The 18,463-nt window shown below is 45.9% G+C and overlaps 1 protein-coding gene across 2 annotated transcripts in view; it reads left to right on the top strand.

The window, feature by feature from the left end:
- Window positions 1–18,463, top strand: part of DOC2B (double C2 domain beta) — a 143,067-nt gene that overhangs the window by 120,254 nt on the left and 4,350 nt on the right. For both annotated transcript variants that reach the window (XM_088152462.1, XM_088152461.1), the window contains one exon: window positions 3,721–3,878. In XM_088152462.1, the coding sequence (XP_088008588.1) occupies window positions 3,721–3,878 (158 nt within the window). The remainder of the gene's footprint in view (window positions 1–3,720; window positions 3,879–18,463) is intronic.

Below are 18,463 nucleotides of genomic sequence, written 5' to 3'. Positions count from 1 at the left end.
TCACATGACCACGGGAACTCTGCGACGGCTGCAACTTTGAGGACCTTTTTCAGCACGGTTGTAACTTTGGTCACTGAATGAGCAATTGGTAAGTAAGGACTACCTGTATTAGCATTCATAACTTTGGTTTCCTAGTCTAGTCTACCTTGAAGGGTTGATCCCAGAAAAGGGAGGATATCCATACTAAGTCCAGACAGACTCCCGATTTCTCCCAGCTGGCCTTACCTGGACAAGGCCAGATGGTCTGGCTCTCGCGGCTCAGCGCAGGATCCTGATTGAATCCGACATCCCCTTTAACATGTATTCAGCTGTGATTTGGGTTGCCTTTAATCTCGACTTCGCCTTGCCAGCGATGAGTGCGTTGTTATTCCAGCAAGCAAATTAACTGTGTCAGACGTGCCACTGAGTTGGGGAGGAAGAATAGGGCTAAGACCTTGCGCAGGTGGCTATGGAGGGATGGGGAAAGTGGGGAGAAAGATCTTGGCTTCTCTGAAAAAATCCAAGAGATGTTCTTGGGACGATCAACCTTCTAAGACTAGGCCAGACCTGACCATGTTGGCTCAGAGGATCCCCTAGAGCAGTGTTTCTTAAAGTGTGGTCTGAGGACCCCTGGGGGTCCCCCAGGACCCTCTAAGGGGTCCATGAAATCAAAATGATTTGCCAGACAATGAAGATATTTCCAAAAATTTAAAACACTGTCACTCTTCTCAATATTATTTTTATTTGTTAAAAAAATAAGGGTTTTCTTCATGAAAAAGATTTTATTTATGTTCATATTGAGTGGGTTTCACATTATTATTTTTACACGAATCAAAAAATAAACATTCTACAGATGCATCCATTTTATTTTTTAATGCAGTGTAAATATTGATCAATATAACCCATACAAACAAAAGCTCTTTTTGGGTGGGGGACCTCCACAATTTTTCAAAGGGGGAAGGGGTCCTGAGAACAAAACGTTTAAGAAATGCTGCCCAAGAGCAACAGATGACCCTCCAACCCCTGAAGATTGTTCCACCGGGTGATCGCTAGAAATTGGGAAATGTGCACTTCCTTTTTTAAACAACTCCCGCTGCTTAGTCTTATACCACAGAGAAACCCTAGCAAACGTCAATGTATTTATTTCTTTGTCTTGTAGCATGCCCCAAACCCTGTCTTCCAGTTTTTTCCCATGAGATAGTGGTCCAACTGGCCCCAAATCACCGTGAACTCCCATAGTAGAGGGGGGGAACTTGAATTTCAGTGCCTTCAGGAGTACACTGCATTTATATTGATATATACATATTTATATGTTTATATTTATATAATGTTTATATTGTATTTCTATTTATATAGTAGAAATACAATATAACATAATACAGTAGAAATACAATATAAACGTAGAGGAACTTGGAATTTCAGTGCCTTCAGGAGTACACCACATTTATATCGATATATACATATTTATATGGTTATACTTATATAATATTTATATTGTATTTCTACTTATATAGCTATAAAACGTAGAGGAACTTGGAATTTCAGTGCCTTCAGGAGTACACCGCATTATATTGATATATACATATTTGTGTGGTATTTCTACTTATATAGCTATAAAACATAGAGATGTGCACAACAGATAAAGGTGGTGTGAGATGAGACAGGGGCTCAGCACTGGAGACAGCAATCCTCCCTCTGGCCGCACCATAGCTGCATTGCTCGGATTCTCGCGTCCAGGCAAGCAAGCCGTGGGGATTCGCAGCTGAAAAGGATTCAGGGATGCGAGGCTGACCCAGCAGCCCTCTAAAGCTACAATCGCCGTATCTTTTCCCGTCCAAAAGACGGGTCAGGAGCATCCTGTCTCACGCTGGCGTATCAGTTTCAGCCTTCTGCTCAATCTGGACTCCCCTTCGTCTTTGCAGAATCCCAGGATTCATCTTGAGACTTTGCGAGGAGAAGTTATGAGTGCAGGGGACAGGGTGGGGATCAAGGAGAAAACCCATAAGGCACAGCTCAGTTTTGGAACAACTGTGCTACCTGCAGAAGATCCCAGATAGGACCTTGGAGGAAAACATATTTGAATCCGGGGTGGAGGGGAGGGTTGCTAGATGCCCTCCAGATGCTTTGAGCTGCAACTCTGATTGGCTCCAGCCAGCAAGGGATTGTGGGAGTTGTAGTCAAAGTTCTCTAAGGACAACAGGCTGACTTCCTTAAATGCCAACATTACTGAATCCAATGCTATCTGGACTACTGCAGCAAACTCTGTGTGGGGTCACCCCTGGAAACAATCTGGCTGTTGCAGTCAGTAAAAATGTAGGCAGTGGGGGCACCCGCAGGGCACATGCATGTCAAAAAGTCAAGATGGTGGCAGTGGGGTTGAAGGCCCTCCCCCTTTTTACATGACCTCTTCCCCACAGATGCCCCAGCGGGCAACCGGGCTGCTGAGCCGTGCCAGATGCAGGAATTATATTCATGCCTGTTCCAAACACTTCCAACTGTCTGCCAATTCCTACGGTGCAAATATTACGAGCGGGTATTAACCTTTAATGCCGAAACAGGTTTAAAACCTCAAATATCTGCAAGTTTGCCCAACCCTAAAGATTGGCCGGAAGAACAGCTGGAAGAGGGTTTTGCTGTCCGAGACCAGTCGGTCCGTCTGGAGAGGGCTCTCCTCTTGCATTGCACCCACGTTAAGAGAAGGGGGAAGAGGTCCAGAAGATCATTCAAATCATGTTAATGTGGGTTTTTAACTTTGGGAGCTGGCTGTTTAAACGTCACTTGCCGCTTTGAGTAGGAACCTAAGTAGGAAATCGTAGTATTATAACAACATTGAACGCTCCTTGCTAGGCCAGATGTGCCTGTGGAGGGGGGGCATGCCAAGGAAAAAGAGTGTTTGTGATCCAGTCGATCATCCCCACCATTCCCAGTCTGTGGCTACTTTGCTGTTGGGAGATCAGCTCTTCCTGGCAGTTGGGGCTCCGGGTGTGAGACTTGGCTGAAGCTGCCATAACTAAAAGCAGAGAGGACACAAAGGCAGGAATCTTAGATCAGACCTCTAAAAGATCTCAAAGATCAAGGGGAAACCACTCGTTCAGGAGGCAAAGGGGAAAAAAGTCACCCGAACCAGACAAAAGAAGTTGGGCCTGAGCACATGGAAACCACCCCCCCACCCCAACCCCATCGACAGCTACCAGATTGGGGAGTTAACAAGGCAAGAACAGCTGCCAGTCTTGTGAATCAACAAAGCAAGGGCTTTGGGGTATAAAAGGGGTCCTGAAGCCCACCCACTCCTTGAGTCCTCTTTGGAGCCAGACTCGGCAGCTTCCATCCCTCTAGCTAGTGCCTGGCAGCCTAGTTGAGAAGGACGTGGGGAAGTGTGAGCGAGTATGTGCACACGTGTGAGAAAGAGCAAATGTACATTGTAAGCAGTAAAGTTTTGCTGCTACTTTAAATTAATTGGGTCTCTGTGTATTCCAAAGAACCTGATGCACCTCAGGGTTTGGTTGGAAGTGATGTGTGCGTGCCGCTAATTATCTCCCACCTGTTGACCAGGGCTGTGGGTCTTGCCTGGCCCAGCCACCCCTATCTGGAAAACCCAGGTAGAAAGCAAGGAGGGCTGACAAAATCCGCGTGCCTCAACAGCCTGTGAGTGAGTGACCATAAGCCGAACCTGGGAGCCCCTGTAACACGGGCAGAGATTTGGGGCTGACCCCTTTCGCTTGCTTCCCCCTCTGTTCACAGATAGACAAAATGGAAGACAAATCGCTGGAGGAACGTGGCCGGATCCTCATTTCCCTGAAATATAGCTCCCAGAAACAGGGCCTGCTGGTCGGCATCGTCCGCTGCGCACATTTGGCCGCCATGGATGCGAATGGCTACTCTGATCCCTACGTGAAAACGTAAGTGACCCCGGTTAGAGCCACCAGCTCCTCCCCCCACCCAGCCAACCTTGGTTGTTTTCCAGAAAACTAAACCAGAGTTACACTTAGTCTGCATTTCTCTTTTTCATTAGACGTTCTGGAGTCTCTGCTTCTTGGCCATTGTTCCATGGCAAACTATTATATTTCATTCTTCCAATTTCAAATGTTATTGTTTGATTACCATTCTGACTGCCTCTACTTCATTATGGATGAATAAATGCTTGGCGCTGGAATAATTTCCAATCAAGGCGATTGCAGAAGCTGGGAATTTCTGGCACAAAGAATTCACGGCTCATTCTTTCGCCACCTTTTAATCCTCACGTAGCTCTGCAAAGTGGGTTAGGGTGAGGAACAGTTGCTCAACCCAAGCATATATTGAAGTCACAGTGAAGTGGAGACTTGAAGCTTTGTCTAGTACAATTGTAGTCTGACAGATACACACTTGCCACACCTCCCTTTTGGGATAGCCATTGTTATGCTGACTGGAGAAAAGAAGCAAGAAGCCTTGGTTTGATTAATTATGTGCCATCATTTTCTTAGACCTTCTCTTGGAGGATCTGTCCCCAGTCTCGTCCTTCAGATCTCTAACGGCGCCCCCATTGCCACTCTATCTGAGTCCATCCCCCTTGCTGTTGGTCATCCTCTTCTATCTCCAGCCACCTTTCCCAGAATTATGAACTTCCCAAGAGAGCCGGGTCTTCCCATAACATGTCCAAAATATAATTTGAGCCTGGTCACTAGTGCCTTAATTATGTGACAAAGTGTCGACTCTTAGTGCCCACATAGATAGACCTTCTCCAGGGTGATCTGTCCCCAACCTGGTCCTTCAGGTCTTTCAATGGCCTCATAGCTGCCATAACTAACCATCTTGCTGCTGGTTGTCCTCTTCTTCTCTTTCCTTCTACCTTTCCCAACATTAGAGCCTTCTCCAGAGAGCTGGGTCTTCATGTTGATTGATTGATTAGTGCCATCAAATGGGTGTTGACTTCTCAGCAACCACCTAGATAGTTTTTTTACAGGAGGATCTGTCCCCAACCTGGTCCTTCAGGTCTTCCAATGGTGCCGCCACTGTAACTGAGACCATCCATCTTGCTGCTGGTCATCCTCTTCTTCTCTTTCCTTCCACCCTTCCCAGCATTATAGACTTCTCAAGAGAGCTGGGTCTTCACATCATGTGTCCAAGGCAGACAGGCAGACAGACAGACAGATGATGTACATCAATTGGAGACAGATTTTCTCTGTGATGATCTGTCTCCATCCTGGTCCTTCAGCTCTCCCAACAGTGCACCCTTCACCACTGTAACCGAGTCCATCCCCCTTGCAGCTAATTGTCTTCTTCTTTTTCCTTCCACCTTTCCCAGCATTATGGACTTCCCAAGAGAGCTGGGTCTTTGCCTAATGTGTTCAAAATAGAATAATTTGAGCCATAATGTGCTTTGATTGATTTTGGCTTAGCTTGTTGTGTTTATCCATCCATTGTGGTTTGTGCTTTACAACTTAGTGTGTTATGTAAACTCAGCTGATTGTGGTTTCTTCAGTAAGCCATGATTAAGCAAGCCATGTAATTGTGGCACATGAAAGATGGACAGCTTGTTATGACATACGTTTTTCCGGATGTTAAGTTATATCTCCAGATGTTTTAAAAACAGCAGGGTTTGTGCATGGAAGAATTAAAAAGTAGTCCATTCGGAGCTAGGAAACCCCATATTTTCTTCTTCCTACTTTCTTCCAAGCCCCGCTGGTGACACAGATGCTTCGATATGAATTTCTGGATTGTCTTATATTCAGTGCTCCATTTCCTTCATATGTGCCTTGCCTGCACATACATGAAGGAAATGACACCTCACCAAATTCAGTCTGAGAGCCAGCAGTTTCCTGAAAACATGCCTCAAAAGGAAGGCAAACTGGTTAGCAGTAAAAGAACAGCCATTGGAAAAGAAGGAAGGAAGAAAAGGCTCCTGAAAGTAAAAAAAGGCAGCCAGCAACCAAGGAACCTGCCCGCTGTGTCTCTGTTTGAATCACTAGACTTCCCAAAGAAATTGCCTGTTGAGTCACAGGACCCAAAGAAGCTACCTGTTGTATCTCTGTTTGAGTCACAGGACTTCCCACACAAATTGCCTGTTGTGTCTCTGAGTCACAGGACTTATCTCCCTGCAGCCAGTCTCTTCGTGTGTTATTCTGTTGCATTATGGCACCAATTCCAATGGAACAACACAGCTGAATTTCCTGCACTCTCAGAAGGCACTCTCTGGAGCTTCCCTGCATGAGTTCCTGCTCTGAGTATATCCCTTTCTAGTCTCAAACAGAAGCATAAGGAGCAGGCAGTACTGAGGAAAGGATATCCAAGTCCACGGAGAGGAACCTTGCACTGCCTTTGATCTCTTTGCCCATTGAGTGGATCCAATTGCTGCTTATTCAACAAACCATGGTTGAAACATGGCTTAGTGTGATGTGTGACCCCAACCTTGCTCTCGAGTGAAATTCAAGCTTCCAAGCATTTATTTTTTTCATCCCCATTCCTCAGCTCTGCGGCTGGCTCCAGGCCACCATGATTTACTCCGTAAACGTCTTCATCTCCCAGCTTACAGCACGCAGGGTCGATTTATAAGACAACCCACAAGATCGTAATTCTCACACACACACACACACACACACACACACAGACTACAAAGGAAAAGAGAGTCAGTGGTATCATAAATAAAATATGGTAATAAAGATATAGCAGCTTCAAAGAACCATAGGATTAAATGCCAAGGCAGCCGTAAAACAGTGTGCCCCTTCTGTTTAATTAAAAACTCCAGAGAAAATAATTGCTTTACTCTGGCGTCTCGGTTCAAGGCTGCTGGAAGATAGTGGGGTTTTGTGAAAGAAATCCTAGAGTTGGATGGGATCCCTGGAGGCCATCTACTCCAACCCCCACTCTGGGCAGGAATCCGAGTGAAAGCATCCCCGACAGATGGCTGCCAACCTCCCCTTGAGCCCGTCCAGCAAAGGGCGGCCCACTTCTTCTGTGGGTCATGATGCCCCCTCCAACTGCTCTCGCTCTTTCAGACGTTGCTTTTGACATGCAGTTGGAATCTGCGGTCGTGCCACTTTAATCCAGTGTTTCTCAACCTTGGCCACTTTAAGATGTGTGGACTTCAACTCCCAGAATTCCCCATCCCCATGCTGGCTGGGGAATTCTGGGAGTTGAAGTCCACACATCTTAAAGTGGCCAAGGTTGAGAAACACTGGTCTGTATCAACAAGCAAATGTTCTAGTATTCCTTGTGGTCTCTGTTTCCCGACCTGGTCTACCTTGAAGGGCTGACCTCTGGTGAGACAAAGGTAGTTTCCAGAGTAGAGATCCTAGTTTGCACAAAATAGTGAGAACATGCTTGGGTAATTCTAGGAGTCGGCTGCGTTCCTACCAGACTGAATCAATGAATCAGTTTTACCCAACTGATTTATTTGTGTATTCCCTTTCACATGAGCAGAAAATGCTGTGTGTAGCCCAGATACAATCAAGGCTAGTAACCTGGTCTACATCTTGTCTACCTTATAAAAAGGGTAGTCTGAAAGCCTCGATCAACCGAAGCCGTGAGGGATGGGCTTGAGCCCTTCTGTGGGTGATCTTGGCATATGGAAGATTGCAAGTTGGAATGGAAGTGGAATCCATGGTAAAGAACATGAATTAATAAATGAAATGAACAAGAGAAAAACGGAAATGATGTGAAATGAAGAGAAAGAGGAAGGTGCAAGGGATCTGAACGAAAGTGGGCTGATCTTGCGGCATTGATGAATCTGTACAGAGATGGGAAGAAGTGTTAGAAGTGGCATAAAATATATGCCAGAAAACCTGAACTGCTGTCATCTAGATGATGGTGGGTGCATGGGAAAATATGAATCTATAGATTGATGTCAGTCGAACGATATACTCCAATGAATGAGGATAATGGAAGAACGAGAGATGGGTTTTGCAGAAAATTGTGCAATATTCTGAATGAATGAGATCCGAGGGGAAAAAAATGATTCACCCAGCAGACAGGAAGGGGTGGGTGCAAAGGCAACATGGGAACAGCAAGGAAAATGACTAAAAAATGTGGGCCTCCAAGAATGAAGGAGATTGATGGCGGTTTGGGAGCCCTTGCTCAGAAGAAAGTCGGTTTGTTTTGAATCCAAGGTATCAGCAGGAGGTTATTCATAGGCACCAACGGCAAAGGATTGAGAATAAATCTAAAAGCAGGACGGATCTGGTTGTTTAGGAGAAAAGGTGGAGAGAAGTAGTGAGGGATACAGGCATTAAGCCATACATCAGAAATATAAAACCTGGTTGAATGCCATGGAAATGGGATATGTAGGCAGCACGCATGGTAAAAGGAGAAAGAGGGGAACTAGGAATGAATGTGGACTAAAGACAACAGGTGAGTGACCAGAAGGAAAGAAATCTGTCCACAGTGGCAGATGCAGGGTGTGGTCGACAAAGTCAACATGGTGGCCAAAATGGTGCGATTGAGTTTCAGTGGGCGTCACTCACGCCCATTGATAGACTGCTAGAGTTAGAAGGGACTTTGGAGGCCTTCTAGTCCAACCCCCTTCCCAGGGCAAGAATCCCCACACCATCTCAGACAAATGGCTGTCCAGCAGTTACTCGAAACCCTCCAGGGATGGAGCCCCTATGACTCCAGGAGGCGGGAGGCTGTTCTCCTGCTTCAGGGCTCTCACGGTCACGAAATTCCTCCTCATTTCGCATTTGGTTCTCCCTCTGTAACCTTCCCACTTGTTCATTCTGATCCTACCCTTGGATCCCATCCCTTCTTTTTCTCTACAAGGCTGGGCGTGGTCCCAGGTGTGGTCCGTGGAGATACAGGAAGGGCAGGTCTGCTGTCCTCCAAGCTCCATAGTGCCTCCTCTGATGGGTTTCATTTCAAAGATTTGCATGGCCGCCCATCTTAGAGCACAACTCTGTGCAACTCACAATGACAATACAGGTCATCCTCATTTAGCAACCACCCTTGGGACTGTCAACTCGGTCATTAAGTGAAGCAGTCACTAAGTGAAACCGCGACTGTGCTTACGATCTTATTTCAGCTTTCCTTTGCTTTAGAGACCTGTGAAGGTTGTAAACGTGAGGATTGGTGGCTAAGTGATTTTTTCATCACTGTTGTAACTGCGAACAGTCACTAAATGATGCAGTCGCTAAACAAGGATGACCTGTACTGAATTGGTAGGATCTCCTTCAGAGTCTGGGGGAGAGAACCTCTCATCCCCTTCTTTTATTCCATTTCAGCTGGAGAGACTCTCAAAACAGATCCTCTATTGTAACCCTCCCCAAATGATAACTTATGATAGAGAAGGCTTCAGCCCTGGGACTTTCTTTGCAGGAACATTTCTGTAAGGAACATTTCTAAGGGGCTGGTTTTGACTTATAAAGCCCTTCATGGCTTCTTTGATCAGTTTCGGCCCAACCGATTAAACCTTACCATATCTGAGGAGGCGTTGCTTTTCCATTGCAGCACCAACGTTGTGGAAAACCTCCTTGGGGAGATCAGATGGGCTCCCTCTCTGCTGATCTTTCAGATGAGACCGAGCTGTTTTGGGGACCTTCCCCTGGTTTGATGGGAAGCGGCCATCTTTCTTCATTCTGCGGAGTCCTTGGTGCTCTCTGAGCTTGGCTGTTTGCTTGCAGACATTTCACTACCCAACTAGGTAACATTTTGAAGGGTGTGTAAATGTGGTTTAACTCTATAGAGATAGAGGTTTAAGATATTGAGATAAGTAAGATATAGATATCTCTATAGATAAACCTCTATCTCTGTAGATACCTCTATTTACACACCATTCCAAAGAGACAATAAAAAAGCTAAGAAGGAAACAAAAAGACCAGAACACATCTCCAGCACCCTACATCCAGATAAGCCGGGATTAACACCAGACAAACGATCAAGCAGAGAACAATACTCCAATCAAGGGACTACCAAGGAGAAAATCACACACACCCCAACACTGGCAGGGTAAGCTACTGGATATAAACAGGGAACAAACCCCACACCGATTAGCACTAATGATGTTCCCTAGTTGGGTAATGAAGCGTCTGCAAGGAAACCAAGCTCAGAGGGCACCAAGGCCTCCACAATTCAGCCCTGAGCTACAGAGATTCTCTTCTATATCTTCATTCTTTCTTCTTTGTGTTGTTGCCTTGCTGTTGTGTTTTTAATTTTTTGGGACGGGTATGTTTTGTACTGCCTTTTTGTTTTCCTATGGAAGCTGCTGAGAGTCCTTTCGATTGTGGCAGCATGGAAATATGTTTAATGAATAAATGAATACATGTCATAGCTTTGCTGAACTTGATCAAGATGTGGCCCACTGAGCTAGGTCCACCATCCAGTGCTGGGCTTCTTGGAAGCTCACCGAGTAGGGAGGGAGCTCTTCCTCTTGCCCTGTTTTATATTTTTGTGCTCCACATTTTCTTTTCTGGGGTAGACAACCCCCCACCCCTTTTGCAATTGTAGGATCTGTACCACTTCTCTGTCCGCATCAGTCAAGAAGAACTGTATCCTCCCCGCCTCCCTTGTAGTCCCTTTCAGGTCTCTGTTTTCCAACAGCTTTGATTCCTTGCAGCGCCCACTGTGAGTTTTGGGGGAGACAATTGAGACGGGAAAGAGGAGGCGTGGGAGCTGAGCAGGCCTCCCACAGAAGGAAGAAGGACTGGAGGGAATGCAAAGAAAACAGATTGGAAGCAAGAAGCAAAGGATGTTGAATCACGCTGGTTGTTTGTGGCACACAAAACGGGGGTGGAAAGTTTTGTCACAGTCCCAGAAAGGGACTAGCTTAAAGAAAAACCATCTCAGTTTTCCATTTCCTAAGAAAACTGAGCAGCCATTCACTTCCCCTTGCTGCAGATCTGGGGTTAAGAAAGGTTCCCTACTGTTCAGGTGGTAGACGGCCATATTTCTTTGCGAAAGAAGGACACAGAGAGACAAGATCGAAACGTGTTTCTTTGGGGTGAGGCTGAGGCTGTTGGTAGCCATGGGATTGCATTTGGAGCCCCACGGGTGGCTAGATCCACACGCCAAGTTCGCCGACTTGAATATGAAGCCAGAAGCAGAAGGAAGGAGGGCAGAGGAGTGCTGGATTCTTGATAGTTTCTGAACTTGGTCGTTTTCCTATAGACGTTTCATGACCAAGCTTGGTAACATCATCAGTGCAGGGGAGAGTGAAGTTTGCTGGTTATTTATGTAGAGCAGGTTGTCTACCAGTCTTAGTTGGGGTGTGATTTCTTCCTTGATGGTTCCTTGGTGAGGGTATGGTTCTTCCCTGGTTGTTTATCTGCTGCGGCTTCCTGTTGATCTGGGTCCTGTCTGCTAGGAAGAAGGTACTCTGGCCTGTCTGATTCCTCCCTTGACTTCTGGTTGTGTCCCGGTTCTCTCTTCTGTAGCCCATTTGGATGATGCAAATGGGAATCCACCATATACTGCCTCAAAACTATATTCAGGATTAGGTGTGAGTAACTCACACCCTAGGTAATGTCATTTAGGCAGGGCTGAACCTCAGCTCCCAGGGCCCCAATTCTGCCTGCGTCTGTCTCTTCTCTAAAAGAAAATCCTAGAATCCTACAGTTGTAAGGATCTTGGAGGGGTTCTTGTACAGTCCTCTGACCACCCCAGACAAATGACAGAGCAACCTTTGTGGCGTCCTTCGGGCCCTCTGAGCTTGGCTGTTTTCTTGCAAACATTTCATTACCAGGCTAGGTAACATCTTCAGTGCTAGAAGGGAGTGGGGTTTCCTCTCTGTTTATATACTGTGGCCTGCCCTGCCAGTGTTGGTGGGGGTGGGGGTTTTGTTTTGTTTTATTTTTTCCCTCTGGTAGTTCCTTGATTAGGGTATTGCTTACTGCTGACTGTATGTCTGGTGATAATCTTGGTGTTAATCTCTGCTTCTCTGGGTGATGATTGCTGGTGAGGGGATGTTACCCCAAGGACTCCACAGTTCAACCCTGGACTACGCATATTTGCTTCTATTAGTCCAACCTTTGCTTGAAAATCTCAATTGATTCATGTCAAAACCTCCATGATTCCAAGAGGCCAGATATTCCACTGCTTAATAGCTCTGACGGTCAGGAAATGCTCCTTATTTCAAGTTAGGATCTCTCCGTATCAATCACTGATCCATTGATGTTGTCTTATCCTCAGACACTACAGAGAATAGCGTCTATGACAGCCAAACGTCTGCTGTTCCTTTAACCATTCTTCATAGGATCTAGCCTCTAAGCCCTTTACCATCTTGGTGGCTCTTCTCTGCCCTCTTCCCAGTTCCTCAGCATCCTTCTTGCATTGTGGCAACCAGAACTGGACACAGTATTCCAGGTGTGGTGTGGTCTGACCAGGTGTCAGCCTTACAAAGTAGTCCAGACAGAAAGCACACCCAGATGAACTAATTCTATTTTATTGTATAAACATGAACAGAATCTTGCAAGTCTGGAAGTAAATCTCTCCCCCTTCCCCTTTACAACCCAAGAAACTAGGAAGGGCTTCCTTCTGAGATGTTTGCCTCACCCCCATTTCTTCTCTGGGCTCAGCTGCCTCTTATTTGACCATTCCCCTGGCTGTGGCTCTTCCCTCGTCTCCCAAGGTCATTCCCACAGACTATTACACCGGGGCAGCGTAGAGCAGAACTACCACTTCCTGTGATCTCAACATCTGTTGAGGTAGCCCAAGATTGCATTGGCTCTTTTGGCAGCTGCACCACACTGCTGGCTCATGCTTAATCTGTGGTCTACCAAAATACCCAGATCCTTCTTAAAGCGCTGCGGCTGGACAAGACACTACCTATCTTGCACCCGCACATCTGCTTTTCCTACTTAAGTGCAGAACTCTACATTTTTCATCACTGAACTGCATTTTGCAGTTTGCCCCACCCTCACACTGATGATGTTACCTAGTTGAGTAGTGAAATGTCTGCGAGAAGACAGCCAAGCTCAGAGAGCACCAAGGACTCCATACTTGCTCCTAGCACAGAGGTCCCTAACCTTAGATTTCAGGGGCCTGTGAACTTAGATGGGAGAAAAAATTGCAATTTTATCTTCATTAATCTCAAACTGGAATTTAGGTTTTTGTTCAATAATGAACGTGGGCAACAAAGTAATTTATGGCCTCTAGACTCCAATTAATTTTCATATGCGAGCTAAACAATGGCCTTTTCACTGAAATATCTTTTTTTTAAAAATGTAATTCTAACTTTAATTGTAACTACCCGCCTTTTAAATGTATTTATTGTCTTGTTATGAATTAAAGGGAATAATGAAGAAGCACATGAGTTACTAGAATATATGACATATTTGTTATTTTTTAATATTTGGCTATCTGCATTTGAGCATAATTGGTTTCCTTTGTAATGCAATGGATGTCTCTGTATTTTCTTTTATGCATTTAGCATACATTTTTCTGAGAAGGGGTCTGTAGGCTTCACCAGACTCTTAAAGGGCTCCATAGTACAAAGAAATTAAAAACCCTCTCCTAGCAAGGCTGTGGCTTGCTAGGGCTGCTAATCTGAGCAGCAACAATTCTTTTCACCTCTAGGTGGCAGAATAGAGATTCTTATTAAACCTCTGCTGCCCCTTAGTGGCGACCTGAGTAGCTGCAGTCCAGATATGATGGCCATATTATTTGTCCCATTGCTCTTGTCTGAAAATAACAGGTAATCTTGCCCAGTGTTCTGCTTCTGATAATGCTGAACAGATCCATTCCTTCCAGAATGTGGTATTTATGCATTATGCATTTTCACCGCGGTTGAACATGGATGTTCGATCCATTGAGGAATCATGTTTCATATTCCACAAACACATCTTCTGCCCAAACCTGAACCCTGTGGGCCCTGAAATTTAATTTTATTTATTTAATCCTATCTGTTATTTCACCCTGAAATGATTTCTTGTATTTTCAAGCAGCCCGACAAAAACCAATCAGGGTTGATCTGATACCCACTTTTTAACAAGAAGAAAAGTTTATGTATCAAATAAACATGGATTGACATAGAAACATAATCCATACATTACAATTAAAACACAGAGAAAACAAACGACTTCTAAACTACCCCAAATGGTGATAAAACAGAATCTGAATCTAAAAACTTAACGTTTTTAACAGCCACAAAAGCCCATAAGAATTGTGACAATACCACCCTTTTTTTCTACCCTGGAGGATGGCGATTAATATTAACTGCAGTTTTCAACAATAACAAACGTTGTTTGGCAGGAGGCTGGAAAAATAATAGGAAGGCAACAGAATCCTACATTCAAGCCAAGTTAAATACGATTTTTTAAAAAAACGCTTGTGTAGCAGATGACTCGAGGGCGCCTGCCAGTCTGAACGGGCAAAAATGAATAGAGAGCTCTGAGTTAAAGGACGGAGCATCGGACAGGGCCATCGGCCGGGCTGGGGGGGGTCAAAAAAGTCATGTAGGAAATGCAGATGCCCTCTTGATCGTTTTGAGGGAAAGAATTCTGCTTTTTGGGCTAAACAAAGGAAACCGCACTGGGGTAGATGGGACATTTGTCAGCCCTTTGAGGTAGGCCAGATCAGGAAACAGACTCCCCAAAATACCAGAACTCTGCTTCTATTGATGTAGGGTAGAAGAACAGAATCTTGAAAGCGTGACAGCATTTTCCTCCCTATTAGACCCAAGAGAGTTAAGGCGGGGTCAGTTTGATGTTCATTTCTTTTCCGGGGCTTAAATCATGTTTTGCTACCCGTCGCAACTTGCGAGAGAGAGAGAGAGAGAGAGAGAGGGAAGCATTGCACAGTGGCCGACAACCACCGGTTTTCGCAAACGCAGATGGTCACGGATTCAATCGAGGCATCTCTCATTAAAAAGATAATTGGGCAAGACAGGGCTGAGGGTGGCTGCTGTTAGTCAGAATTCAGATACTTCCCCTTCAGTTAAGACACTCCAAATCCCTTTCATGGCAGACCAGCAACGCTGACTCTTATTTGGTCTCCCAAAAATTCGGTTGAACAGCCCGTTCCTGTTGAGAAATAGGCGGGGCTTTGATTGCACCATCGCTGCCACCATTTTGACTTTTTTGACCCTACTGGGCCGGCCCCCATGATCCCCCACCTCCCGTCAAAATGCTACCTCTGTGTCTCAGCTCTTCAAATCCACACTACAGGTAGTCCTTGCTTAACAACCATTTGTACAGCAACCACTTGAAGTTATGACAGTGCTGAATGCATGGTACTTATGCCCGGTCCTCAAAGTTATGGCCATTGGAGTGCCCCTGCGGTCACGGGATCAAAATTCAGGTGCTTGGCAGCCCGCCTGCATTTACAACTGCAGGGTGAGCTTCTACAGCCCCCACCCACCTATCTCCCCCCCATCTATGCCCTTTTGGCCCCCTGCACTCCGCGGCCCCTGCCGCCCTGCACTCTGCCGACCCCAGCTGACCTTTGCCCGGCCTGGCCCTTTGTAAGGCAGCCAGATCCAGTGGAGGGGAGCCCAATCCCTCTGCATGATCGGTTTCACTGTCAAACAGCTCTTCCTCTTAGGAGGTTTTTTTCTAAGTCAACTGGAATAACTTCCTGCAATTTAAATCCATAATTCTGTGGACCCAACCAGACAGAGACACGTTAAAACCTTCCCACCATCTGGAGGAAAAAATATGCCAGCATAAAGTTCCCTGCCTAGTGGACTGAGCCCTATTTTTTACAGTAATGAGACTGGCAACAGGGCTGCCTTTAGCTGTTTAAGTGAAGACAAGTTTAAGGGGGTTCTCCCAGCTTTGTTTTCCTTTCCATAAAGCATGGCCTGCTAGTGAAAAAATAACCACCGATCGCTCTCAACCCAGTCTGGACCACAAGTTCTGACTTTATGGCCATCATTAGTCCTAGAAATGGACTCCTTTGGATGTCCCCCAAGCTCCCATACTTAGATGATCTTAATTAAAGGGATTAAATGGGTTGTTTGCAAGCTGCAAAGCACGGCTTTTATTTCCCGGAGGGCTACTGGATCTTACAGAAATTCCAAGCGAGAAGATAAAAATAAGAGGGGAGCGTGTCCACCTGTCCACAGCAAAAGACAAAAAGGGCATTCTAGTAGATTATAGGGGACCCTGAGGAGCAATCTCCCACCCCAGGGGCTTTTGGGTAAGTGAACATTTGGGGGCTGGCTCTGTTCATCAAAGCTTCAGTTGGCGCCTGGCTGAGCTCATTTGGCTCAGAAGCTGAGTAGGGTCAGATCTGGTTAGTAATTGGATGGGAGGCACCAGGAAGCCCAGGGTTGTTGGCCAGAGTGGGAACCTGACCAAGCACAAGTAAGAGCTTTTATTACCGTGGCAGTAAGGACAGTAAAGGGAACTTATTTCTCCGCTCTTACAGCATCTGCAGATAGCCAGCCAGTGGCTCTGTTTCAGGTGACCATGTCCTTCCTGAGTAGGGAAGAGCCATGAAAGTCCTTGCAAGGTCAATACTGAGGAATGTTCTCTGCATCCATCAGACAAAGTTATTCCACTTCGCTTGGAGTTGGATTTTGGCTAGGCAGGTCCTTTGGAAGTGACCGAGACAAGTCTGAGCTCAATTATCTGGGAGGAGTTTGAGCTGGTTGATCTTGAGGGTCCTCGTGGGTGTGAGCTTGGCCACCTGTATCCTGGATGTGTGTTCCTCCTGGATGGTCAAGGTGTCCTGGGAGGTACCATGTGGTTGTATCCAAGTGGTGGTTCTGCCTGCCCTGAAGGAGGCGGTGGTGTGTGCCCTCTTCTCAAGAGGCCATCCTTGGACCCAACCATGTTTAGCCCCCTAGACTCTTTTCAGGCTGGGGTACAGTACCGAGATGGCATCGGTCACGCTTGTGGATGACCTTTGAGGATGATGCAACCGTCATGGCTCTCTCACAGCTTTTGATACCATTAACCATGGTACCCTTCTGGACCAGCTGTGGGAGTAGGAGGCACTGTTTTGTAGTGATTCTCTTCCTTTCTCCGTAGCCGGTGCCAGTTGGTGTTGGTGAGGGACAAGAGGTAGGGTAGGTGATGCCTTTTGGCGCTGACCTGGCAGCTGGGAGGGTCCGGATGGGGAGGAACCCTAGCAAGATGGAGGGGCTTTGGATTTTCAAGGAGCAGATGGCAGCCTTCGCTTTGGGGACCTTTGCACAGATACGTCTTGTGTGCCCATTACACCATTCCTGGACTGGGAGGCCTTGCTCAAGGCCACTCATGCCTTGGTCACCTCTATTGCAATGCGCTCTACATGGGGCTGCCCTTGAAGGTGACCTGGAAATTGCAACTGGGCCAGAATGCAGAAGCTCACACAGTGCTGAGTGCCTCCCAGATTGCCCATGTGCCACTGCTGCTGTGTGCAAACTGCACTGGGTGCAGTTCAAGGTGCCTGCTTGATTTGCACCCCATGGCATGAGGACAGGTTATTTGTGGAATCGCCTCTCCCTGAGAGTATCTGCCTGCTGCACCAGACTGGACAGGGTAGGCACACTCCAGGTCCCATTCCTTAAACGTTGCCATCTAGTGGGACCTAGGAAGCATGCCTTTTTCATAGCAGTCCCTGCCCTGTGCAACACTCTCCCCACAGGATCCTACAGGTTCCCACCCTGTTTGCCTTCAGGAAAGCCATAAAGGGTTGGCTTTCGCTCCAGGTGTTGTCATAGGGTGAGGTTTGAGCTCAAGGATTGTATGGATCGATGATGGTGGGTCATGCCCTTGGTTTTCTTGTTTTTTCTTTTTTTTGGTTTTATTATTGGTGTGAGCTGCCCAGAGTTGTGTTTTACAAGATGAGCAGCCATATGGGTCTATGAATGAATGAATGAATGAATGAATGAATGAATGAATGAATGAATGAATGAATGAAGTCAGTTGAAACAAGATCGCAGAAGAAAGCATTCCATCCTGCTGCCGAGAAACGTCCATGGACATACCTGTGAAATCATTGGGAATCAAGCCGCATGGGAAGGAGATGTTCACGCTCATCATCGTAACCATTTTGTGAGAGCACCTACAACTGGTTCTCAATCTACCCAATGTGCCTCTTTGCCTGAAAAGGTTAGGGAGTTCAGTGCTGGAATATTTTCCATCTCTAACTCTGGCCATCCTCTTGTAAGACAACATCTTCCTTGAAGCAACCCAAATGTGGTCAGCCTTGCACAATGGGGTAGATGGGCAAGTTCTTTTCCCCTTGTAGGGTTCTTGTTGATTTACAGGGAGTCCCTGGGTTAAAAACACCTGGTTTACAAACGACCCATAGTTAAGAACAGCACCTATTGTAGCAAAATTTGAATTAAATACAGAGCGATTTGAGTGAAATACACAATGATTCAAGTTCATTATGCAATACTACTTATACAATATTATACAATAATACTCTTCCACCTTACGTACAAATTCAATTTAAGGACAGACCTTGGGAACAGAACTTATTCTTAAACTGAGGACTCCCTGTATTTTATTCTTGCCCTTTATCTGTTTTTACTGATTTGTCTCATTCGTTTTGTTTTGAATTCTTGTATTTTATCTTCTTGGTTATATTGGAAGTAATTTGGAATTGAGCGGTGCCTAAATTGAACAAATTAACTTAAATTAATTTTAGG

Source organism: Python bivittatus, unplaced genomic scaffold, assembly GCF_059951505.1.
Source record: "Python bivittatus isolate LINGU-HERP-01145 unplaced genomic scaffold, Pbiv_v1 ctg000690_np1212, whole genome shotgun sequence".
NCBI lineage: Eukaryota > Metazoa > Chordata > Lepidosauria > Squamata > Pythonidae > Python > Python bivittatus.
The sequence above is the reverse complement of the archived record's forward strand: the minus strand, read 5'-3'. Positions and strand labels throughout refer to the sequence as shown.